The sequence below is a fragment of the Brassica napus genome, chromosome C6, assembly GCF_020379485.1.
Source record: "Brassica napus cultivar Da-Ae chromosome C6, Da-Ae, whole genome shotgun sequence".
NCBI classification, from domain to species: Eukaryota; Viridiplantae; Streptophyta; class Magnoliopsida; order Brassicales; family Brassicaceae; genus Brassica; species Brassica napus.
The window spans coordinates 34,598,196-34,623,687 of record NC_063449.1 but is presented as its reverse complement, the minus strand read 5'-3'; the positions used below and the strand labels follow the sequence as shown (position 1 = coordinate 34,623,687).

Below are 25,492 nucleotides of genomic sequence, written 5' to 3'. Positions count from 1 at the left end.
GTGGAAGAGTAACTAAGGTAAATATCTCTCTGTGCATAATGGTTTATAAAATGTTCTTTCAAATTTCATTGACTACATCCAATTATCATTTCTGATTTTCTTAATTGTTATGCTTATAAAGGAACCTAACGTTGACACCTCCAAATCAAAAAGACAAAAGAAACAAAAAGATTCAGCTGCTGATGCGATAGGACGTGTATTGGAAGATCTGAAAAAAGCCGATTAGAAGCATCGCGAATTTGAAGAAATGAAGCTCTTTCAGTTTTTTATTGCTTTTAACTAATATCAATGAAACTTTTTAAGTTTTAGTGTTATCTTTTGTTGATGTCTTCAATGAGGAACATCTTTTGGCTTGTACCTTAATCCTCCGTGATGAGGAAAATATCTTTTGGTTTCTACCTTAATCCTTTGATAAGGAAACATATTTTATTTATGTTCATGCAGGTAAGCTAAGATATCAAAAGAACATATAATTTCTGAAATTAATCTGAATCCTAATGTTTTATAAAGGGTGGTTAATGTAACCACACATTTCGTAATAAGTAACATAATTTCTATTACACCTGTAAACTTTATAAAGCATTATAAAATGATAAATGTAATAATGAAAGGTTCCCCAAAAAGCTATGTGATTCCAATTCTCTCTTATAACATCATATAAAAATAATCAGTTGCACACAAGTTTTTATATTACTCTGTTATCAAATATGCACTACACAACTACTTTTGTTGTGACTTTTCTGTCCACATCTGCTACATTTGTAAGACTTGGGTGATGGTTTGGATATGGGCCGATATTTTCCATACTCCCACAAACTTGGAATCCTCTTTGTTTTTCCTCCTGCCACTAGGAAAGCGTGTAGATGGAGGGCGACATACAAACGACGCTACATGGGGAGGAATATTCCAATATGCTTTATCGCCAACAGGATATACACTCTCTAAATATGCTAGTTTAAACCTAATAAGAAAATTAAGAGAATTAGATAAAAGTACAGCCAAGAAAGAAAAATGAAAAAGAAGTGTTGTAGAACAATGTTTATAAAACCTTATAAATTTGATCAATTATAAAAACATTTATAAACGTGGTAATGTATTACCACAATGACTGAGAGAACGCACCTTTCATTGGAGAAAAACTCATCGACATAATCATTTTCATGCTTGTTTCCAGCCTTTGCAGCAGCAATTGCATGAGCACAAGGAAACTTCTCAACATCAAACACAAAGCATGAACAATGCCTTGTTTGAAAATTCACCACTTGATCTCTTGTATCTCCCTTAACCTCAAACTCTGAATAATTGATTTTGGAAACTTCAAGAAAGCGAGACGTAAAATCTTATAGCTCCTTCATCTTGTTCCCCACATCGAACGTGACAGGGTGCATGTGACAAATTCCTTGCTCACGTCGTTCAGTGAACCACCTAGTCGTTATCAACCTAATAGTGTTAAAAAGACAGACTATTGGATACTCACGACTCACTTTCAGCAAATAATTTATAGATTCGGCCAAGTTTGACGTCATGATGTTGAAGCGATTAGCAGGAGAATAAGCTCGGGACCACTTCCTGAAGTCTGCTTTACGAAGATAATCTGCTAATACAATGTCGGACACCTCAATATCATGAAAGTAGCAATCAAAATCATCCTTGGTGTAGACATAAGCAGCTCAACAACCAAAGGGACAAGTGTTGAACTCTTGAAATTGTCCTGGACATTCTTTTCAAAGTGAAAGACGCAGATTCCATGGTGAGCAAACGGATAATGTTGTAAAAGAGCATTTTCAATAGAGGTTGCACGATCAGAGACAAAAACTAAATCCTCTTCAACAGGAATGATGGTTTTCAGACATTTCATAAACCAACTCCATGAGGCATCATTCTCAGAATCAACTATAGCAAAAGCTATAGGATACAAGTGAAAATTATCATCTTGTGTTGTGGCAGCAAGTAGAGTCCCTTTATACTTTGATTTCAGATGGACACCATCAACAGAAAGTACCTTCCTCATCAACTTAAACCCTCTGATAGATGGACCAAGCGACAAAAATGTGTATTTGAATTTCCCAACAGAATCAACTTCGATAAAAGTCACAGAACCTGGATTCTTTTCTTTTATCATGTGAAACCAGCTGAGCAAAGCTTCATAACTGTCATCAGGAGTACCCCTAGCTATATCTTGGCCGTGCTCTTGAGACCTCCAAGCCTTTGAATATGAAATCACAACACCATGATCTTTTCTAGCTTTTTCCATGATCTGTTTAGGTTTCAGCCCAATCTTTCCTCCTTCATAATGATTGCTGACCATAGTTCCCAACAGTTTCGCAGTAGCTTGCCGATGACTAACACTACTCAGAGAAGTGTCACAAGTATGTTTAGATACATAATGACGAACAAAAAAAACTCCGAGATCCTTTAACTGATTTTGCACGAAAACTCCAACTGCATCTTTCATCCACGCAACTAGGGATGTCAAATGGGCCTAGTGTCCATGAGTAAACCATGTCCATATCCAATTGGACTGACCATTTTTGACCAAAAAATGAAGTTGTCCAATTGGATAAAAACCAATTAAACCCAAAATTATTGGGCTTGCCCATTTGGACTTGGGCTTCCAATAGTCTTCAAAATCCTAGGGTTTTCAACATTTGGGGGAAATCTCTCAAGCGTAGATCTCATCTCTCTCTCTCGACTCTCTCCGTGGGTTTTCAAAATCTTAGGTTTCCAATAGTCTCTCTCTCTAGACTCTCTCCGGGAGTCGACTTCTCTTCGTCTCTCCGAATCTCCGACTCTCCGTCTCGACTTCTCTCCGACTCTCCGTCTCGATTTCTCTCTGACTCTCCATCCGTCTCGAGTCTCAGTCTCGCACTCTCTCAGGTTTGGTCGCTTCAGATTTGCTTGTTTATTTTGATGGGGTTGCTGATTAATGTTTATGTTTGCATGTTAAATCAGGTCCTCTCGCTCTCGGCGACTCTCGATCCGTCTCTCTCTCTCTCTCGGCGACTCTCGATCCGTCTCTCTCTCTCTCTCGGCGACTCTCGATCCGTCTCTCTCTCTCTCTCTCTCTCTCTCTCTCTCTCTCTCTCTCTCTCTCTCAGCGACTCTCGATCCGTCTCTCTCTCTCTCTCTCTCTCTCTCGGCGACTCTAGATCAACCTCTGAAAAGGGTTTGCACGTCTTTGATTCTCTTATTTTGTTCATGTTCTGTTTGATTGGTTTGATGGGTCTGTGTACCGGATTCATGGCTTGTTACTTTCAGTCTTTTTGCCTGATGTTAAGCTTGATATAATCTGATGGGTTTGTTATATATGATTTGTTCTAGTTTGGTATGGTGGCTTGTAGCTTTGTAAGCTTGATGGGTTTAACTTATATTTAGCTCTCTCGGGATTGTGTTTCACTGTGATATTGTGTTTCTGTTCATCGCTTGTTTAATGATTCATGACTTGTAACTTGCTTACATTGCTTTAGAATGTTTGATGGTTCACGCTTAATGGATTTGTGGTTCTATTGCTTTCATTGTAACCGTTTTTGGTTCACGCTTGGATTTGTGAGATGGGTTTGTTTGCTTGTTATAATCTGATGGGTTTGTTTACTTGTTTTACGAGATGGGTTTGTTTGCATGTTTTGCGAGATGGGTTTCTCTGATGTTTTTCTTTGATTGCTTTCAGATGGATACATTGAGTTTGAACAATGATGATGACTACGCGAGTGACAATGGGGATTCAGAACAGGAAATGGATGAGAACAATCCTGTGGTGGACGAGTCTCTGATGAGTACAGCCGAGGTGAAAGGTAAACACAAGCGTAGACACTCTAAGTGCTGGAACTTTTTTACTATAGAAGGAGATAGGATGCCTGATGGAAAATTTAAATGTGTCTGCAACTACTGTAACCACTTCTACATCCTAGACTTACATAAAATTGGAACCAATATCCTTCTTCGCCACTCAAGAACCTGCCCTAAAACCCTTAATAACACATTTCCTAAGATCGATCAGTTGGTGTTTGGAGAAATGATTGCTGTGGCTATTGTCGAGCATGATCTACCTTACACCTTTGTTGAGTACAGAAGAGTTCTAGAAGCTTTGCATTATGCCAACCCGACCATAGAGTTCTAGTGTCAAAACACGGCGGTTTCAGATGTTTTTAAGATCTTTGAGAGGGAGAAAATGAAGCTCAGGCAGGTGTTGAGTGAAGTTCCGGGTAGGATCTGTCTAACGACGGATCTATGGAGAGCAATAACAATCGAAGGTTATCTCTGTCTTACTGTCCACTATGTCGACGCTGAGTGGAACCTTAGAGCTAAGATCCTCTCCTTTTGCGCTTTCCCTCCACCCCATTCTGGTCCGGCCATTGCCATGAAGCTAATGGAGCTGATTAAAGAATGGGGTTTGCAGAAGAAGGTCTTCACAGTAACCGTAGACAATGCGTCCTCTAATGACAACATGCAAGGAGTTCTCAAGAGGCAACTTAGAAAGGATTTAGTCTGCAGTGGAGACTTCTTTCACATCAGGTGTGCTGCTCACATTCTGAATCTCATTGTCCAAGACGGATTATCGGTGATAAGTGACGCCTTGGAGAAGATCAGAGACAGCGTTAAGTATGTCAAGGTCAGTGAGTCTAGAGAGTTGCTGTTTCTAGGCTGTGTGGAGACTCTTGGTATTGTTAAGAAACGCGGTTTGGTTTTGGATGTCACTACGCTGTGGAACTCAACCTATCTGATGCTGTCTAGGGTTCTTCACTACAAAGAGCCGTTTAAGAATCTTGCAGAAATCGAAGCAAGTTACAAGAGCTTACCTACAGAGTCTGAGTGGTTAAGAGCTGGGCTGATTTGTGATTTGTTAAGAGTTAGATGTCATCAAGTATTGGAAGAACAATTCAAACCGGTTTAGGGAGCTATCTCGAATGGCATGTGATGTCCTATGCATCCCAATAACAACAGTGTCGTCTGAGTCATCCTTCAGTGTGGGAAGTCGGGTTCTTAGCAAGTATAGGAGCCGCCTTCTTCCCTCAAATGTCCAAGCTTTGATTTGCGCTAGAAACTGGCTTCGTGGTTTTGAAGTGATTGGTGAGTTTGTTGAATTGATAATTGAGCTTTGATATGTGAAACTATTGATTGAACTTCTTGTTTTTGATAGCTGGATGTGATTTAGATGAGGAAGGTAAGGAAGATGCCAATGAAAAAGCAGAAGGAAGTGGAAAGAAGAAGAAGACCCGACTCAACTAAACCCTAAAGGTATAATTAATGTTGTTACTGTTGTTCGTGTCCTGTGAAGCATATCTCTCGTATTCATGTTATGAGCTTTATGGTAATCTTATTGGTTAGTTATCATGAACTAAATTGGGATTTATGCGTCATGTTTTTCTTTAGATCACTTTATGTCTGTGATTACTTGAACTGATGTGATTTAAACGGAAGTGAACATGCGGTATCTGTTTGTGGTATCTGCTTGTGTGATGATAACTTGATTAACTACTCTCATGCCTTCGAGATCTTCCACAGAATCAACGGTTTAGATCGTCCTTTCGACCATGTTTCACACGGAGAGCGTTGCTCTGCCTCATTGGCGAATCAAAATGGTGCCTAACGGTAACGTGGCTGTCACATGGCATGGGAGGATTTAGTACGAGATTATGCATTCTAAGCTTTTTCAGGAGCTTTATGACTCGAATGGTCATCCTAGCTCTGATCTTGATCATATAACCTAGACTCATAGATGAAATCAGATTCTTCCCGGCCTATAAACAACATATTTGCATAAGAAACAGCGGGCGTGAGGTTCTTGTTAACATCTACCAGCTTCCTAAGAGAAACGTTCATGTTATAGTTAGGGATGTTAATATGGGCTCAACCCCACGGGGTTAGCCCTAACCCTGTGAAACAATTTGTAGCTCTAACTCTTATCTATATAACAGAGTTTAAAAAGGGCTGGTCCTAATAGGTCTAGGGCTTAAATCTTAACACTTTAATTTTGATTCACAAAATTATTATACGATATTTAAATATATACTGAAATTTTAAATTTGTTAGATAATGCAAAATATAAGTTTTTCGTCACAATTTCAAAAACGAAAAAAAAAAATCAAAATTTTCTGCCAAAATGGAAAATCAAGTTTTAGCTAAAACAGAAAATCGAGTTTTCCCGCCAAAAACTAAAAATCGAGTTTTTCCCTACAACTAAGAATCAAGTTTTCCCGCCAAAAACGAAAACTCAATTTTTCCGCCAATACCACAAAATCAAATTTCCCGCCAAAACCGAAAAACTCAATTTTAAGTTATGGCGGGAAAATTCGATCTAGCGGTTTTGGAGGGAAACCCCAATTGTGATTTTTTCCGAAAAACCTGACTTTTTGTTTTTGGCGGGAAACTCAAATTTTCGTTTTTGGCGGAAAACTCGGGTTTGTGGTTTTGGCGTAAAAACTTGATTTTTGGTTTTGGTGGGAAAACTTAATTTTGTGGTTTTGGCGGAAAACTCGATTTTGCAGTTTTGGCGAAAAAAACTTGATTTCCGGTTTTGGCGAAAAAACTCGATTTTGTGGTTTTGGTGGAAAACTCAAATTAGGTTTTGGCGGAAAAAAACACAATTTTTCTTTTTGACGGAAAAACTTTATTCTTAGTTGTGGGGCAAAAACTCGATTTTGCCATTTTGGCATAAAAACTTGATTTTGATGCTCAACAAGTTGGAGGAAAGAATCATATCATATCTTAATTTTTCTAATTTTATCTCTAAAATTTAAAAACAAAAATAAATAAAATATTATTTTCAATTAAATGGGCTAACCCTGGTATCATCCCTAACCCTCGATTATAATAGGGTTGACCATACCAAGTTCGTGTACTCCCCTGAAGCTGGAGCTAGGTTTAGGGAGAAACACGGTGTTCCTGTTGGTAATGAGACAGTTATAGTGATGGGTGTGTCTGGACGTTTGGTGAGAGACAAAGGACATCCACTTCTGTACGAAGCGTTTGCTTTGATCGCTAAAACGCACCCGCAAGTGTATCTACTTGTGGCTGGATCTGGTCCTTGGGGGAAAAGATACGCGGAGCTTGGTGAACACGTTAGGGTTTTAGGGTCTTTAGAGCCAGAAGAGCTCTCTTGTTTCTACAACGTTTTGGATGTGTTTGTGAATCCAATGTTGAGACCTCAAGGGCTTGATTTGACGATCATTGAGGCAATGCAGTGTGGGAAACCTGTTGTGGCGCCGAACTTCCCGAGCATTGTTGGGACGGTGGTTGTGGATGAGCGTTTTGGGTATACGTTTTCTCCAAACGTGAGGTCTCTTGTTGAGACGTTGGATTCTGTTGTGAGAGATGGGTCTAGGGTTTTGGAGATGAAGGGGAAAGCTTGTAAGGATTATGCTCTTTCAATGTTTACGGCTAAACAGATGGCTTCAGCTTATGAGAGATTCTTTATGTGTATGACTAATGAGAGGTTTTGTAGGTACCCTCTTCCTATAGACAGTTGATTTTTTTTCATTGGTTTTGTAAGTTACTTTGATTCATATCTTTTGTAGCAAGATACTTGTTCTCTTGCATTACACAGTTTCATACTCTTTATTTACACGATACACACACTTGCAAGTTTTAGTGGATCTAGTAACGAAATTATAAGCGTTTATTTATTTGGATTAATCAACTTAATAGTCATTACTGTTATTCCTGGTTATTTTTATGTGTTCATATCTTTAGATATGAAGTGGATTGGGTAAGCAACGGAATATCTAATATAAAAAAACAAATCCCATAAAAGATGTAGCACTCTTGGCTAAATGATCATCGTTTGAGTTGATTATTCGAAATGCAGTAAGAAAAAACATGAAAAGGCCTCTTGAGTCTACAAACTCTTCGAGCTCTGCTGAGAAATTATGTCAAAATTCCGGATTATGTTATCGCCCATAAATAATCTATATTTTTCAAAGTTAATTTTAAATCGTATATCTACACGAGCCATTATAGAATACAAACATGATAAATTCAATTATTTCAGTCTCACTTTTCATACTATTTATTTGTACTTTCTTGTAATATACTTTATATACAGATATAATCCGGTCCTAGTAGACTATTGTATATTGTAGAATGTATAGAGTACGTAAAGCATGCACAATTCATAAAACCTGTAACGAACATCACAATTTATTTTGGTTACACCGAACGAACAAACAAGGCTGCGTACCAAACGGATCAATATGTTTTCTTATAAACCGGTTCTCGATCAAGAAAAGAAAACACATCCCTGCAAATTTAAATATACGAGAGTACGTAGTACTTAGTGATGACGAGGATCAGGACCTCCAGGACTAAGTCTCTTGGACTCGCTAAAGCCCCTCTCCATTAGCTTCTCCATATTAGCTTTCAACACTTTTTCAGCTTCTCTCATCATACGCCCTCCTTTATTTCCCACTGCGTTTGCAAACCGCTGCTGCATTGGCCGAGATGCTGATGACAGCGACAACGAAATACAGATCAGCAACAAACACAGCAAAAATTTTAAGTTAGCCATGTGTTATGTGCTAATCAATGATTCAATACGCAATGTTTTTATATGTTTAACGTGTTTTGTGTGTGTGTTTTCACTCACATGCTTGAACCATTTATATAGAGAATGGAGCTGGGATCAATCTCACTGAAATGATAATTTTTTGCTATATATTATAAAACTAGGTGTTTCGTCCACCCATGCGGGCATGAACATTTTATAATTACTTAGTAATATATGCATTACTAATTAAAAAATTATAATAATAAATTATTATTTATGTTTTCATTTGAAAATTTTTACTTGTTGCACTTTTTTTAAAAATTATTATTATTTATATTTTCATTTGAAAATTCTTATGTGTTATAATTTTTTTGAAAAATTCTTTGTACACTATATTTATTATACATAAATAAATCTTAAAAATCACTCAATATTATCTTTTCAATTATATAAAATTAAGAATTTTACGTGATTAATATTTAGTTATGTGTTTCATGTTTTTAAAATTTTAACCTTTTTTATTAAAAAGTTTTCTCAGATAACAACACAATATATATAAGAATTATCTTTTATTTTAAAATCTATTTTTGTATTTTGGATAAATCTTATTATTGCTAATTTTAATCATTTATCTAATCAACAAATTAAAATTCGTTTTGATTTTGTGGCTAATTTATATATTTTATTCATTAAGAGTAATAATGATATTAATCTGTTTAACTTTTAACGTAAGAACTCGAATGAAAAAAATCAATTCGCAAATAATAATATAGATAGACAAAAGGAGGTGGTTAAAGCCAATTTATTTAGGTTATTGAAAAACCATTTGATTAACTAAAGCTTTAGAACAGCATAACAAAGTTTTAGTGATACAATGTTGATTTTGCCAGATCATCAGCAGTAAAGATCAAGCTCCTAGAATGAAAGAAAATATAAGCGAAGAAAAGATGAAGATAGTTTCTCATTGTCTAAGTTGATTTTGTAGAGCTCCACTGGTTCGACAGCAATCCATATAATATTATTTTTTCAATATATAATGCTATAAGATATACTATTCAAGTAACCCATATTGATATATATCATATATTGAACATGATAAATCATATAACACCGCCTCCTATTTATACATAGTCAGGCTGTTGTTAATTAATTTGTGATGATTCTCTAATGTTTAAGTTACATAATTAAAATGTGCAAAAAATTGAAAAAGGAGTTGCAAACAGGCGAAAAGAAGCATTGACTTGTGTATTTTGAAATGATTTGATACTCAATGAGCTTTTAGATAATATTGGTTGAATTGGGAAAGCTACTATGATTTTAATCAGCTACTCTACAATCTAAAATTATGACCTTTCAATTTTTATATTTTTAAATTAAAAAAAAAAATTCATCCAAATACTTTAAAATCACTAAATTTTTTAAATTATTGTTTAAAATATTTCCAATATTTTTTATTTTAAATTTACAAGTTAAATAACATTATATTTTATAAGAGTTTTCAAAATTTACATTTGAATAACATATAATTTTCGTTTGAATATAAATTATTTCAAATGTGGATCAAATATATCTAAAGTGTTGTGTCGCACACTAGGTAGAAATAAAAAGAAGGTATACATTGAACTTTTAACTAATGAGTTTTGCAGTAAAAGAGAGAGAAAGAAAATTTGAGTCAAATAGGATTTTAATTTGGCCGCTTGATGATCGGAGGGTGGTAGAAATATAAGACAATATGTTTAAAATTTTAGGAAGGGCTAAGGCTAACTTCAATGGGGTACTAAAACACCAAATTTGGTGGAAGTTCATCTCCAATGAAACAGTAAAAATTACACAATTCCACCAAATTTGGTGTAGAGTAAATAGTGTTATACCAAATATGGTAAAAACCATTTCATGTTTTTTCTTTTTAAACCCTCTCATGTTGATGGGAGAGTTGTCTTCAGAGGGTATCCGACCGGGGTTCAGAATATCGAGTCAGATCTTTGGTTATCGAATCAGTGTCAGAACCGTCTATTTAACTGCCTTCATACCTACATTTGTTGTTTGTTTTCTGAAAAATACTTTTTGTTGTTCGTTTTTGACAGTTTCTTTTTATCTTGAGATATTTTAGACTTAATCTAACCAAAAGTATTTATATAGGTGTGCAATAACAATATGACTTAGTTTCATCATATAATATATAGATCAAATTTAAAACGTATCAGCATCTCAGATCCGTTTTTTACCACTCGATCACAAACTTCCGAATTAATTCGTTTTTGACAGTTGCTTGATAACGTCTTTTGATTGTTTCAGAGTACGAACATGAAGCAACAAATTAGGTGTGGCATGAACATTCTTCATACCATTATTTTTCTAGGTAAATAAGTTGCACATTTACCTATCACATGCAGACATAAACTATTTAAAGCTTGGCCTATTCATCGTAACAAATATTGGCATAATTTGAAAATCGTTGAATAGTAGAAAAATCACAAGTGTTATAACATTTTATTCTACTTAAATGAAGTGTATTCCTTACATGATTCCTCTAATACTAGAGATTGAGTTGTCTGGTTATATGGTTGCTGCTCCTTGCTGCAATTAATCTGTGCGGACACTTTCTTTCCAATTTTATCTATTTTAATTGATACGAGCAACTAGCAAGACTATTTTTTTTTGATAATCCAATATCCGACCACTTTTGCGTGATCGACTAGCCTACCGGGCCTAAGCCCATGTCATTACAGAATTTTTAAGCGTCCACTAAAGGGCCCCTGGTTACGCGAAGTGGTCTGGAGGGCGAGAGGCAGCCCATGTAAAACCCCTCGTGGCCAACGCGAATAGAACCCGGGACCGTATCGGGGCCGAAGCTCCCTCAAGTGGCCTAACGGCAGTACTGAATGTTTCTCACACACGACTACCCGAGGTCGCTAGTTCGATACTCGAGGACAGCGGGGTGGTACTGGGTTAGCTAAAAAATCCCTACGGGGATTTCTGGCGAGGTGGTCCTTCGGGATGAGCTCAGTCACTATAAAAAGTTCAACCTATACAGTTTAATCTTTGCGCTAGCTAGTTAGTTTCCTTCTAACCATTTAGCTTCTAGTTGATGTGGTTATGCTATCCGAAACGTTGAGTTTAGAATCATGGTGCTTTTAATATAAGCTTTCGGTTGTTCAAAAAAGAATCATGGTGCTTAAACTTTGAATTTTTCGACCAAAATCAAAGACCTAGTGCTATTTCTAGTCTCATACCATAAAACTCACGATCCGGTTTTAGTTCGGAGAGTCGTTTTGACCGAAAAAATATCATAAACGACACATGATAGGTAGAAAGATATTGATAAATAATATATATTTTCATAATAGAAAGTTATTATTTATTTTATCATTAAATTAAACAATAAAATATAAGGTTATTTATTTAATATTACTATATTAATATATGTTAAACTTTGCTGAGTTATGCTTTTCTACGTGTTGCGGTTTTTTTAATGTACAAAAAGATATATACCCAAAAAGTAACAGTTTAAGAAAAAGGTGAAATTGTGTAGATGACATATGTTAATCTGCATTTGAATGAATCGATCTTAAACTAGTTCATAATATAAATGGGTTCTATTTTGGAAAAAAATTGTTTAGCAAAGAGTCATCGGTGGTTAACTTTTGACTAGTTGACCATATGAGTTAACTAACGTGAATCCGAAGTAAATGATCCGAGTAATGTCTTTTGGTTGAATATTGATTCTTTCTATCGACTTAAAATAACAAATAAAATAGTGCTATTAATAACAAACAAAATCAAATATGAATCTCTTTATAACCTGTATATTAAAAAATAACTTAGAGAATATTCATGAGTGAGGTCCAAATCATTATATAGCTTCTTTCACGGTTTTTCTTTAAAATCAACGAGAGAGTATGGCAAAGTTAATCACTATATTTTACTTTGGTTAATTAATAATTTGAAGACTCTTTTATGATACTAGATTATTAGCGGAAACGATTTTGGATCTTGTGGATACAAGCTGGCTTAGTTTATAGAGTAAATGAAGCACCAATTCGAATCTAAAAGAAAAAGTTAATTGAACACTAACTACTAATTAAAGAGAGCAGTATTGACAAAAATACCTAATGTTAGATTGTATATTTGAGATACGATTTATATAGATACTCAAGATCCTCATGTGCTCTTATATGTTGTTTTGATTGGGCAGGCTCTGTCCTGCCCTGAGGAAAAGTTGTAGAACCTATGGCTTCTAACCCGCTTCCAATCCGTTTTCAATCTTCAATATTCTAAACTATTTCCAACTTTATTTTCAGTAATATTCTTTGAAATAAAGGTATATGTACTATAATTTAAATGATCATATCTTAAATTACCACATAACGCCCATTTGTTCTCCAGTTTTATAAAACGTTAACCGGCATTGAGTGTGGTAATAAAACATAGTTTTTTCAAGTTACAAAATAGTTATGGACGTGTGTTTTTTGTCAATATGCATTTTAGTTGGTTATTATACAATGTAATCCTATGGCATGACTAATTAGTGGAACTTAAATGTTAAGTTATATAGCTTACAACCAAAAATTATTTGGTTAATTGGTAATATCAGGGGCAACTTAATATGGAGGCCGGTCAGTGCAACTGCCCCGGGGCCTAGTCTAACTCTAGTAATATTAGGGGTCTTGATTCTTACAATTAGCATATGTAATCCAGATTTAGACAGCATAAGAACATGATATTTCTACTTCTCTAGTTAATATAACAAATAGAAATGTGTGTATGTTGTGATGCTTGAGTCAAAAGTTCTTAGTTACAAAACTAGCTTATCATAAGGTTCTAATTTTTTTTTTGCCCACAGGCTCTTTGTAATGTTGAGCCGGCCATGAGTAATATGTGGATTGGCTCCAACTTTCGATATTGATCGGGTTGTACTGTTTGTATTAAATGATCAAAAGTGTGTAAGCTAAAATCCAACTAATTCCCCAAAAACTGGTATCAATGAATAATCCAGTATCAAGTTTATTAAATTAAACCTAATACGTAGTTTTATATTCGTCTAATCAGAATCATTAGGAATTTAGTTAACAGTAGAAATGAAATCCAGAACAGTTCCAAACCCTCTTTCTTACAACTAGACTGTAACTGTTTTGGTTGTAAATTTTATTTATTCATCAATAGATTTAACATTTGAACAAATAATATACATATCAATATACAAATCTGCATATAATACATACACCAACTAATAAATAAATCAGAAAAGCCTTGGATGAAGTTTAATAAGTAAAGTATAGTCGATCCTCACAGAAGATTAAGGTTATTTAGGTTTAGCTAACTACCTCGCACCGTAGTCCTCACTCATCTAGTCGGCACTTTCTTACATAACGCACTACAACTCAACTTTTTTTTTTCCATTCAACTTCAATTAGACAAAAGTATAAAATATTTATAACTTTATCTAGTGTATATGGTTATATATCAATTATACTTTTGAGTTAAATAATAACGATGGGATTAAAATGGATCATGATCTCTGAATCCAACATAAGCTAAATAAATTTAAATGACGGTTAGATATGTATAGAGTCACAACTTTAGCACCACTTTTTCCATTTGAAAAAGAATTGTTACAAAAATTTAAGGAATGTGTTAATTTGTAAAGTCAACTATTTAAAAAAGAAAGTAGTATAACTTGGACACTGACACAAATTATTAAACTACGTGTGTTTAACTTCTTTTTAAAGATATTAGTTATTCATTTAAATATCAAAATTATAAATATGGCTCGAGTCTACTAATTAATAGGACTATGGCAGGTAACATAATAGTTCATGTCAGTATTGTTAATGTGTTGCCATCTAAAGTTGAAACTCGATAAGACAAGAGTCTGCCTGTGAGGACATCATCAACAGTAAGACCAGGATGAACACGAACTTCAGTCTTTGGCATGGAGTTATATGACAATGACCATTTGTTAGAGATGTGTCACATTGGAATATCCAAACTATATATCTGAATTCATTCTCAGATTGCATGGTATGATACAAGGCACACCAGCAAAAGGGTCACATTTCAGCAGCCAGAAGCAAATTGATTCCATCCAAAAAAAAGGGAAATCCAAGAAAGTTTATTAATGGAAGTGAAGCAATGATTGTCTTCATACAAAGCTTACAAGTTCTGATCATACACAATAAAAGGAGATAGATGCAAGTAGGAGTTTCTATTAAAAAGTTTCCACAGGCTTTTTTTACTGGGTATCCAGTGCAAGATCATGCCAAGCTTCTCCATCTACTTGCTGAGTTTCCTGATCTGAAACAATCGCAAATGCTTTAGTCGTAGGAGAAAGGCGTAAAGCTCAAAGTTTCTCTCAATGTATATTCACTATGTGTCTATGTCTGAAACAAACACAAAGTGCTGCCTCCACTGGTTTCCTTATGACATTTCAAGATCTCAATATCTTATGCATCAACATGGTGAATTGAAGCTTTAGACTTGTGTAATAAATAAAGCAAAACAAACAAAAGGGGAAAACATACTGGTTTCTTCGGTATCATCAGTCCTAACAGCAAGCACTGGAGGCAATGGGAGATCTGCAAACAATCAATAAATAAATAACACACAATCAATTAATCTGATGAAAAAAAATGATCTCGAGATGGAAGGTAGGTTAACCATCATCAGGGAGAGTGTCCCTCATCCACTCCTCGTCCACAATGTCTATAAGCATACCAAGACTCACTTCTGCCATTGGAATCCCTCAAGATTTTCTACTGAAAGAATGTTCAAAATTCAGTTGATAACTAGCCAATATCCATGAACAATTGAAAAAAAAATATACATAGCTTCCTCGGAGAGAAGAAAAAACAGAGTATGGTTTCTATTGAGGAAATTCGTCGAGCAGGTGGTGAGCAGTCTAGGAAAGAGTCCCGAATGACAAAAATGAAAGCCAACCCTTGATGAAAGACACGATTCTCAGTACGAAAAAAACCTTACTCGGATCGATTTAGTCAAAATATTTGCAAAGAGATTTCATTCGATTTCACCTGGTAGAGACGATGGAAAGTGAAAGCAGCCACCGAGCGAACACACTAACTAGTATTGAGGCTTGTGGTGGTTAATTCGGTTCGGATGAATCGGGTTTCGGTTAATTCTGTTCGCACAACGTTTTACCGAACCGGGCGAGAACCCGTTCGGTATTCGGTTGTCCGGTTTATATTTTAATAAGGGTTACCTTCAGAGGGTTAGTGAAATTTGCAATTTTAGGGTTATCTCATTACACAAGAGTTGAGAGCAAAGCCCGCCACAACAGCCACCGATCACTCTCCCCGCCGATCGTTTCAGGTACCTCCTCCTTCTTCTTCAGATTTTCTCCATTCTTTTTGTAATAAAAGCTGGCTTACTTTAATAATCTCAATGCATTTCGTCGATCCAGCATAGTAAGATCTAAGTTGCGATTCATGTGTAACTAACTAGCCTGCTCATAGCTCAAGTTTGATTGTTAATGTGGGTTTCACTAGGAAATTTGAAAGCTTTTATGTTGATTTCAATTAGACAAGTTGTGTTACTTTACTATCCTCAATGCATTTTATTGACCCAGTTAAGTGATTACGTCGCATTTCAGTAGGAAATTTAAAAGTTTTCTGTTGATTTAGGTCTCTCTCTCTCTCTCAAGTAAAGCAATGAGTTCTTCACCGTCGTTGGAGATTTTAGGTAACACATCTCTCAAACTCAATTTCAGGTTATATTCAGAGAGGTGCCTCTTTCTCTAAAGTCACTTCCTTTATTTGTTGTTGCAGTTAGAGACGCTGAAGGTTTCGTTGTGTGGAACGGCCCTCCTTTTAGCAGTAACGGTCAACCCACTCCCAAGAATGAGCGAGTTTCATGCTCCAGCACCAAGTTCAGCCTTGATGGATCCAAGTTCATGGCTGTGAAATCTGATGGAACCATTAGTATCTATGACTCCGCCAGCTTGAGAGAAATGCGGTCGTTCGCAGTAGCTAATGTTACGGCTGCTGAGATATCTCCGTCTGGGACTTACCTTCAGACCTTTCAGAAACCCACTACTCCCCAGGAGAAGAACGTCTCCCTTTGGAATATTGAGACTGCAGATCTTGCACACGGTCTTTACCAAAAGTCCATTACTAAAACCACATGGTAAGCTGCTCTTAGTGCTTTGTCTTTGTGCTTGTTATAATGCTTCTGCTTTTTATGATATGGAGTGTTTCTGTTGTTGCTCTATAGGCCATCGATTCGCTTCTCTCCTGATGAGTCTTCCGCGTGCCGTTTAGCTACAAATGAGGTCCAGTTCTTTGACCCGAAAGATTTCTCTAAAGGGATAACATCCCGGATCAGAGTTCCTGGAGTAGCGGCATTTGAGCTTTCCAAAACCCCAGCTTCCCATGTTGCTGTCTTTGTTCCAGAAGTCAAGGTGCTCTTCATTGCTTGGGCTATCCTACTCTCTGCTACTTAGTATTCTAGTTCAAAAAGTTATCCTTTTTTTCTTTCTTTCTGAAAGCTGCAGACTAGTTTCTTCAGTGGATAAGCTATTCTGACATGGTTAATGCTTACATATATAGGGGAGTCCAGGTAGTGTCCAGATATTTGGTTGTGGGAAAGAGGCCGAGAGTCAGCCAAGTGCTAGGCGTAGCTTTTTCCGGTGTTCCTCTGTGCAGTTTAATTGGAACCATGGTTCCACTGGACTCCTGGTGGTTGTACAATCAGATGTTGACAAGACCAACAAAAGTTATTATGGGGAAACGAAGCTACACTACCTTACAGTAGATGGCACACATGAAGGCCTTGTTCCATTACGTACGTCCTAAGCTTTTATAATTCTGCTCTCTTGTGGTTTTTGAAAGTACTGACTCTCTGGTGCTTTGACAGGTAAAGAGGGACCAGTTCATGATGTTCAGTGGTCCTTCTCGGGTTCAGAGTTCGCAGTTGTATATGGCTGTATCCTTTTCTTCCATCCGCTTTAAGGACTTATCTGTATGAGTTTACTGAGGATTGATGTTTTTTTGTGCATGCATTAGTCAGTACCAGTTGACATGTGTTCGGGTTAAGAGGTTATTTTCTTCAAATTTTATTTTTCCTTAAGCGTGACTTCAGTTATGCCTGCTTGTGTGACAATCTTTGACAAGAAATGCAAACCTTTGATGGAACTTGGCGAAGGTCCTTATAACACTCTTCGATGGAACCCAAAAGGGAGAAGTACGGTTCTCTTCCTCATCCCTATATTCTTTTATCTTCTTTTTGTTTCATTATGAATTGAGTATTTGTGTTTGTGCATACTTGGTAACTTTCAATCGATTCTACAGTTTTATGTGTGGCTGGATTCGGAAACTTGCCTGGTGATATGGTAAATAACGATATCTTCTGCTCTTCATATCTTTCAATTTTCGGTTAACAGTCTGTCCTGATGATCTTCTCTGAATGGTTACTCAACGGATTAACTTATTACATTTCAGACATTCTGGGACGTTGTAAGTAAGAAGCAACTAGGAAGTAATAAAGCCGAGTGGTCTGTGACAAGCGAATGGTCTCCGGATGGGCGTTATTTCCTGACTGCATCAACAGCACCAAGACGTCAAATCGACAATGGGTATGTTAAAACTTATTGCTACAATATTGAGTTTGGTATCTTATCTGCATCAGTGGGTCATAGTTCATCTGAACAGATCGAGTGGTGAAATGAATACTGTGCATTAATTGTATGTCGTCATATCCACTTATCTTAATCCATGACTTTTAACGTATGAATCTAGTCGCTGTTATATTTAAAGTTATCAGAGAAGATGGTTTCTCCTTTGTCTATTATGATATCTCACTGATATGGACTGTTTTGTGTTCTATATCCTCTTTGTTCTGACTGAAGGATTAAAATCTTCAACTATGACGGGAAGCGTTATTTCAAGAAGATGTTTGAGAGACTGTACCAGGCATACATCTCTTAACAGCTTTGAAAAACATAATTACAACTTGTCTTACTAAACGTGTCATGGTTATTTTACCTACAGGTTGAATGGAAACCGGAGTCTCCAGACAGGTTCGATGAGATCAGTGAACTTCTCAAGTCAGTTGAATCATTGAAACTCGAAGAGGGCAAATCGCAAGGTCTGAGTCTCTTGTTTCTTGAATCTGAAACATGTGCTGATTGTAAGAAAGTTTATCTTGTTCTTAAACGATTCTACTCCTTCTTAGGACAAGGATCATCTCAGAAGAAACCTGTTGCTTCCATCCCCACTATACAAAGACCAGCTGCATATCGACCTCCTCATGCTAAGCAAGCGGCTGCCATTCAAGCTGAGGTACTACTACTCATAATGAACTTTTCTATGGTCTCACAACTCCAGTCATGATTTTGGTACCTAGTTTATCTCAACCGGCTTTTTAAAGTGGTTTTAGCTTTAACTATTCCCCATTACTACCGTTTTTGATTGAACATACGGCTTCACATATCAATGCATCTGATAGTTTCATGATTTGTAAATTGCAGTTGCTTGGAGTAAACCCAGAAGGGTAAGTCTCTTATCTTGCAATGCATACATAATCCTAGAAACCATCAATGGTTCTTTTGTTGATGGATGCTCTGTTGTTAAATACAGAGAGATGAGCAAGAACGCTCTTAGAAACAAGAAGAAGAGGGAGAAGAAGAAAGCGGCAGAGGCTGCTGCTGCTTCTGGGTCTAATAACGCCTGATTGAAGAAGTCACAACCAATATATCAGATTCAGTGAAGACGGTTTTGAGATTCCTGTTTTTTTCTTCTTGAAAACGTTTTTGTCAGTTGTGTTAACCAGCCAAAATCAGAAGAAGCCTAAGATGTAATCAGGAGGAAAACTAAGGATCACTGCTTCAAAAAATACAAGAACATTGTTTGACATAAACAAAAATTTGGTTACTTTAAATGTCACTATCTTTTTGAAACTTTATGATTTGTGTTCAAATTGCTAATGTGTTGAGCGTTCTTTTCCAACAGAAATATGACTCTGAAGAATATGTTGCAACATTAGGCTACCGGTCAATCTTAAAGACAATCATCAAACTTTGTATTACAATCATTTTTAAATCTTTTTACATTTTCTTCTATAATAGCATTATTATTTTCTTATATATCTAGATGAAGTAGGAGAATGTTATTTTACACATATCTGAGTAATTTCTATTATAAAGTTTTTATATTTTAAAGAAAAAATACAGCAAAAATGGTCTAAGATTCTGATCAATCTACCTATTTGGCATACATGCATGCATCGTCAGCACAATACACAGAGAGAGACAAACACGCACACGAGGACATGTAGTTATAAAACTCGAACCTTACGGTTTGTCCAAAAACTTACCTTGAGAAGATAAGGAGGCAGGAGGAAGTTAATGATATGCACGAACACAAACTTCTTAGTTTGAAGTCATGATGGTTAAGTAAAAATGCATGCAATCAAGGCTACGTGTCCATCTCAGGATACTCAAGTCTCACATCTGTCCTCCTTTACTTCAACTTCGCTTCTTTTAAGCTCTCTGTCTCTATCTCTCTCTTCTCACGTCTATCTTTCTTCTTCTCACATCCTTGTTAATTCAGAGCGTTGTGATTGTAATGGCAACATCAGCTCATAGAGCATACGCTTTTGGTAGGGCCGACGAGGCTACACACCCTGACTCCATTAGAGCCACTTTAGCTGAGTTCCTCTCCACTTTTGTCTTTGTCTTTGCAGCTGAAGGCTCTATCCTCTCTCTCGGTTCGTAACACTCACCCTTCTCTATGTTTTGAGTCTTTTGCTTATGTGAATATGACTTGGGAATTGTAAGTTTTTAATCTCAGATAAGTTGTATTGGAGCCATGCCGCGCATGCAGGGACAAACACACCAGGGGGACTGGTATTAGTAGCGTTAGCTCATGCCTTTGCTCTGTTCGCTGCTGTCTCAGCAGCCATCAATGTCTCTGGTGGACACGTTAACCCTGCCGTCACGTTTGGTGCTCTTATTGGAGGCAGACTTTCTGCGATCCGTGCCATATACTACTGGATAGCTCAGCTTCTTGGAGCCATCCTCGCTTGTCTATTGTTGAGGCTTTCCACAAACGGCATGGTAAGACTAATTAATATCATATATATATGATGTGAGTTAGTATATTGTGTTGCAAAGGTTTAAGAGTTTGTGTTCATGCAGAGACCAGTGGGTTTCCGTGTAGCATCAGGTGTTGGTGCAGTTAATGGACTCATTTTGGAGATCATCTTAACGTTTGGCCTAGTATACGTCGTTTACTCTACTTTGATTGATCCAAAGCGTGGAAGCCTTGGGGTTATAGGACCACTTGCGGTAGGACTCATAGTTGGGGCAAACATCTTGGTGGGTGGGCCGTTCTCTGGTGCGTCAATGAATCCAGCTAGAGCCTTTGGTCCAGCGTTGGTTGGATGGAGATGGGATGACCATTGGATCTACTGGGTTGGACCATTCATTGGTGGTGCTTTAGCTGCTCTTATATATGAGTACATGGTCATACCTACTGAGCCACCTACGCACCCCACCCACCAGCCCTTGGCTCCTGAAGATTACTAGATGAGACAGTCCTCTTGGTCTGGCTGCTGCTTGTCCATGTTCAAGCTTTCTTTGTATGTGTAAAATCACTTTGCATAGAATCTTTGTTTTGATGTTGTGATAATATGAATAAGGAAAGATGTCTAGAGGATATCTTTTGATATTTTCACCATATATGTACATGGGATACAACAATATCCTAAGCTAAGAGATTTTGTCTTTATATAGTTCCTTTAGAAACAGAAGAGGGGCAAGGGTTTACTTTACACCAGTTCATCAAGAACATAGCAACATGGCTGTTTGTGATATTGTGTTCAACAGATGAGACAAGGTCGAGTTCAATATCGGACATGCTTGTGAAGCCAAACCATAGTTCGATCAGATGGTGCGGCTTCATGTGTACCTCAAAGCCCCGTGACTCCTATTGACAAAGTAATTGCATTCCACAGCTATGAAACAGAGACGGTCTAAGATACTAAAAGAGCGGAGGAAAAAGGAACTCTTTTTCTGCTTTCAGAGTCTATTAATCACACCATAATCCTAAAAGAATGAATATTCCAGTATTCTAACTATGTTGTACTTAGTCAAAGTAGTTACGGAAATATAGGGAGATGAATAATATCTCTTGTAACAACTTACTGTATATATCCTCTTTACGTAAGCTTAATGAGATCAAGGGATTACATCCAAACTTTCAGATCCAAAGTTCTTCAGGATTGACTTCCCACTTAGATCCACCATTTTCCGGAGCTGTGTTTGTACCTTTTAATAATCCCTTTGATTCATATGCAAAGGTAAAATTCAATTGATCATAATCCTTATTATCGATTCTTCTAAGCAGCATGCAAGACCACAAGCAAAATGATCAGATGAATACACAAACCCAGCAGAAAAGTTATCCAAGTAATGCAGCAAATAAACATGGTACAGACAAAAGTTGTCATCAATCATTTAACATTAAATATATTTTTTTTTAACAAAACAAACAAAAGGACTTATCAAATCTACCAAAAACAAAGTTTTATCTTTTCTTTCCTCTTACCGACATCCAAGAAGACAGATATTTATATACTTAGAAAGAAAACTACAAAACAGAGTCCTCTGTTACAGATTCAATTAGAAAACCAAACAGAAAGAAAGAAGAAGAGAAGTACAAGAGTAACAGCTTAATTTACATGGTCTCACTCAAGAACAAAACATTCTTGTTTCTCATCACAGTAACACTAAAAAAACGGAAAAAAAAAACTCTGTTTCTTCTTAGCTACTTCCTTGGCTTGCAAGTTCCAACAGGGGAAAAAACTCGCCATGGCGGTTCCTATCTAAAATAGCGCAACGAGCCAGAAGCAGCAGCAACAGGAAAAAAAACGAAAAAAATGTTATGGGTTTTCAAGGTTTAGAGAAAGGGTAAGGTCTTAAAAGTTGGAGTTGATGAAGAAGTAAAAGTCATGGTGATCAACCATGAATCCTCAGTGCTCTGAAGGTAAAACAACCGATCCTGGTGAAACTCTGTCTTTCCCCAAAGATCTCCTTGCATCTTGTAAGTAGCCAAACCAAATAGAGGCAATGTGATCCTCTTATTCACAACAGATTCTTCACAACACTCTGTCTCTTCCTTGCTTTCGGTGTTGCTATCATCTCCTTCCACCACATTATCTGCAGAACTTGAATTCGTTAAACAAAACAGAAACTGTTCTTGTTTTATACATCAGTAAGCAGGGATAGATCATACATACCTTGAAAAGAGGAAGACAATGTATGATAAGTTGAGAAGCATGTCGTCAAATCTTTCTCGTTCTTGCAGGTTGGACTGTGATATATCGGATACCTAGTTCATAAAACAATCACACTTATCAATCCAATAGTTCAAGAATTGTACTAACTCATGATTGCTTGCTTACCACGTAACAGCCATCCAACTTGCATGAGACATATCGACACTCCCTAAGGTCATAAGTCCAGGATACTTCTCAGCCAGTTCGTTTATCTGAAGAAGAAGAATCAAGCAGACTTTGATTCAAAATCAAACATAAAAAAGAGAGTGGTTACTTAAGGATCAAGGAAGAGAAGAGAACCTTGTTTGGTAAGGGAACCGCTTGTATGGTGGATCTATTTCAATGAACTTAAAAGTCAAGGTAATCAAGTCTATCTCGTGGCGATAGATAGCATGCCATATGGATCAAAATCTTCAAAGAAAGCAACACCCCCATGCTTTTCTTGAATCATTGCTCTTAGATCTTGACAACAACATCTCGCTCTCACTATCACTCCAACCGTTACCACTCTCAGACTAAACCACTTCATTATCTTTCCTGCAACACAAATATCGTCCTAAACATCTAGAAATCTGCCATGAACATTTTTGTTGTCAAACCACAAATACAACTGATTGATAATGAAGCTAACATGGACACGATTTCTCCATTTTTTAAGTCGACTTGTGATCCGAAGCCATACACACTAAGCTCGTCATAGCAGTCCCATAGATCACCAAGCCTGAAAATACTCTATCTCATCCTTGCTATGTTGATGCCACAAATGAAAAACATCACTAAAAAAACTTTGCTAATAGTACATAATTCCAGTGTTTAGTTGATAATGCAATGTGATTAACACCTAGGTTATCCTATATAGAACTGTGATCAAGCGGTACATATCATTTCAAACAACTTCTCAACAACATGATCTTTAGTTTTGAGACCAACATGGCCATTGTAGTATTCATTAGTATTGTATAGAAATATTGATTAACATGTATTTAACAATGAATCTCTTCTTAATCAATAATCACATATAAAAAACTTGAGTACCAAATAAGATAAAACTCTAGTGACATGATCCACATGATATGATTCAAACCACATCTCACAATAGTTAGCTATTGGATTGATGATTATAACTTACTTATTTTAACAAAGGCAATTTGTCACACATTCTCTTTTTTATGTTTGATTTTGTGTTTGATTTTGAATAAAATCCCTCAGACGCCGTCTTCATTACTTCAATCTCTTTCTCCAACTGATCAACGTTAAGTCTGAATTCCGAGATGTCTTTGTTCATGCCACTTATCAGTGATTTTATATCCTCAACCTCTTCAACCAAACACTCATCCGCCCATTTGAATAAATGTCTATGTTTTCACAATATAACCAGATCTAAGTATTACGTTACAGAACATGCGAAATAAGAACCAAAACGAACCTTATTATATCATTTTCCGCAGCAATAGTACAATCTTTCTTGATTTGTAGCGTAGGCCTGGGCATCCGGGTCCTCGGGTCGGGTTCGGGTCGGTTCTTTTCGGGTCCGGGTCCTTCGGGTCCTGGAGATTTGGACCCACATAGGTACTTTTAAAAATTCGGGTCGGTTCCGGGTCGGGTCTTGTCGGGTCCGGGTTGGTTCGGGTCCATTTTTCTTGTACCCATTAATACCCGATTTTTTTTCGGTTCTTTAATGTTTCAGGTCGGGTCCAAGTATCTCGGGTCCATGTTCGGGTAGATGGCACATTTTCGGGTCGGTTCCTGATTTTTTCGGGTCGGTTCTATATATTCTTGGGTCTAAAATATGTGTTTCGGATCTACTTGTACCCATGAATCTTTAATTTTACCCGACCGCCAAACCTGAAATTTTGAAAACGAGCAATAACCATAACAAAATACAATCTGAAAACCTGCAGTAGTGCAGTAACCATATTACCATAATCATAACTAATAAATATAAAACCTGATCAAGTTGCCATTCAAAACACACAAAAGAAAAACAGAGATCATAATATCATACTCTCAACACTCAAGTATCAAAGTATCAATTATCAAAGATAAAACAACAGAACAGAGAAGTGATCATCAATCCAAAAACATAAAAATAAAAGCCAGTTTGCAACTGAAGCAATGAAGTTCCAGACCAAGTCCAACGTCCAAGACTCCAAAATCCAAACGTCATCAGATCATCTGAACATTAGCAATAAATAATGTATAAGAGAATGATACTCGAGAGCAAAAAATAGGTTCAAATTTGATAAATACAAGCACAAAACACTTACTAGACCTTTTTGAAAATAGGTTCAAATTCTACAAAATAAAAATGGAAGAAGTCAGGATTAGTAATCCAAAGTAAAATGCATAAAGTAAATAAAGCTAGTAGACTTGATTACCTCTCATAAGCTCATCTTGATTCTCTAACTCAGAAAGCATTTGTTCCTTCTTTATGATTCCTTTTCCTTTGAATTTAATCTCACATTTGAGCCACTGCTCTGTGCACATCAAGACTTATATCATAAAATGTGTCAAGCAGCTTCTGCTTGGGTCTAAGACACGCCCACTTGTGCTGAAGGCTGATTCGGAAGCTACTGAAGACACTTGCATTGCAAGTACATCTCTGGCTACTCTTGAGAGAACTGGAAACTTAGGACTGTTAAGCTTCCACCATGAGAGTACATCATACTCAGTACAATCAATTAATTTTGGGTACTCCACACTCTCTTTCAAATACATATC

General features: G+C 36.6%; 6 protein-coding genes across 17 annotated transcripts; 4 read left to right on the top strand and 2 right to left on the bottom strand.

Annotated features, from left to right (window-relative positions):
- The first annotated feature begins 4,168 nt into the window (after window positions 1-4,168).
- On the top strand, window positions 4,169-5,226 carry LOC106403735 (zinc finger BED domain-containing protein RICESLEEPER 2-like). Its single transcript, XM_048759870.1, has 3 exons — window positions 4,169-4,781; window positions 4,846-5,067; window positions 5,138-5,226. The coding sequence occupies exons 1-3, from the start codon at window positions 4,169-4,171 to the stop codon at window positions 5,224-5,226; spliced, it is 924 nt and encodes a 307-aa protein (XP_048615827.1).
- Window positions 5,227-6,450: 1,224 nt separating this feature from the next.
- On the top strand, window positions 6,451-8,233 carry LOC125575549 (phosphatidyl-myo-inositol mannosyltransferase-like). Its single transcript, XM_048760054.1, has one exon. It carries the CDS (start codon window positions 6,909-6,911, stop codon window positions 7,464-7,466), a length of 558 nt encoding a protein of 185 aa, XP_048616011.1. The 5' UTR covers window positions 6,451-6,908; the 3' UTR covers window positions 7,467-8,233.
- Window positions 8,234-8,250: 17 nt separating this feature from the next.
- Window positions 8,251-8,616, bottom strand: LOC111207166 (CLAVATA3/ESR (CLE)-related protein 1-like). The gene has a single exon (XM_022704896.2). It carries the CDS (start codon window positions 8,501-8,503, stop codon window positions 8,270-8,272), a length of 234 nt encoding a protein of 77 aa, XP_022560617.1. The 5' UTR covers window positions 8,504-8,616; the 3' UTR covers window positions 8,251-8,269.
- A 5,956-nt stretch (window positions 8,617-14,572) lies between these two features.
- On the bottom strand, window positions 14,573-15,695 carry LOC106406434 (anaphase-promoting complex subunit 13). Of its 11 annotated transcripts, none has more exons than XM_048760052.1 (5): window positions 15,511-15,695; window positions 15,306-15,419; window positions 15,140-15,237; window positions 15,004-15,057; window positions 14,573-14,776 (listed from the first exon to the last, which is right to left on the bottom strand). In XM_048760052.1, the coding sequence occupies exons 3-5, from the start codon at window positions 15,213-15,215 to the stop codon at window positions 14,715-14,717; spliced, it is 192 nt and encodes a 63-aa protein (XP_048616009.1). In that variant the 5' UTR covers window positions 15,216-15,237; window positions 15,306-15,419; window positions 15,511-15,695; the 3' UTR covers window positions 14,573-14,714. The 11 variants fall into 11 exon arrangements, with proteins under 11 accessions (XP_048616009.1, XP_048616010.1, XP_048616007.1 ...); XM_048760053.1 differs by having other exon boundaries at window positions 15,140-15,234; XM_048760050.1 differs by having other exon boundaries at window positions 15,140-15,419; window positions 15,511-15,693.
- On the top strand, window positions 15,681-19,394 carry LOC106406433 (eukaryotic translation initiation factor 2A-like). 2 transcript variants are annotated; one of them, XM_013847097.3, is made up of 14 exons: window positions 15,681-15,808; window positions 16,120-16,177; window positions 16,264-16,621; window positions 16,709-16,895; window positions 17,044-17,278; window positions 17,351-17,419; window positions 17,576-17,677; window positions 17,785-17,825; window positions 17,935-18,068; window positions 18,342-18,405; window positions 18,484-18,580; window positions 18,668-18,774; window positions 18,963-18,985; window positions 19,072-19,394. In XM_013847097.3, exons 2-14 carry the CDS (start codon window positions 16,147-16,149, stop codon window positions 19,163-19,165), a joined length of 1,542 nt encoding a protein of 513 aa, XP_013702551.1. In that variant the 5' UTR covers window positions 15,681-15,808; window positions 16,120-16,146; the 3' UTR covers window positions 19,166-19,394. The 2 variants fall into 2 exon arrangements, with proteins under 2 accessions (XP_013702551.1, XP_048616005.1); XM_048760048.1 differs by having other exon boundaries at window positions 15,723-15,809; window positions 16,123-16,177.
- Window positions 19,395-19,794: 400 nt separating this feature from the next.
- On the top strand, window positions 19,795-21,226 carry LOC106403191 (aquaporin TIP3-1-like). Its single transcript, XM_013844033.3, has 3 exons — window positions 19,795-20,200; window positions 20,284-20,549; window positions 20,631-21,226. The coding sequence occupies exons 1-3, from the start codon at window positions 20,059-20,061 to the stop codon at window positions 21,018-21,020; spliced, it is 798 nt and encodes a 265-aa protein (XP_013699487.1). The 5' UTR covers window positions 19,795-20,058; the 3' UTR covers window positions 21,021-21,226.
- The last annotated feature ends 4,266 nt before the right edge of the window (window positions 21,227-25,492 follow it).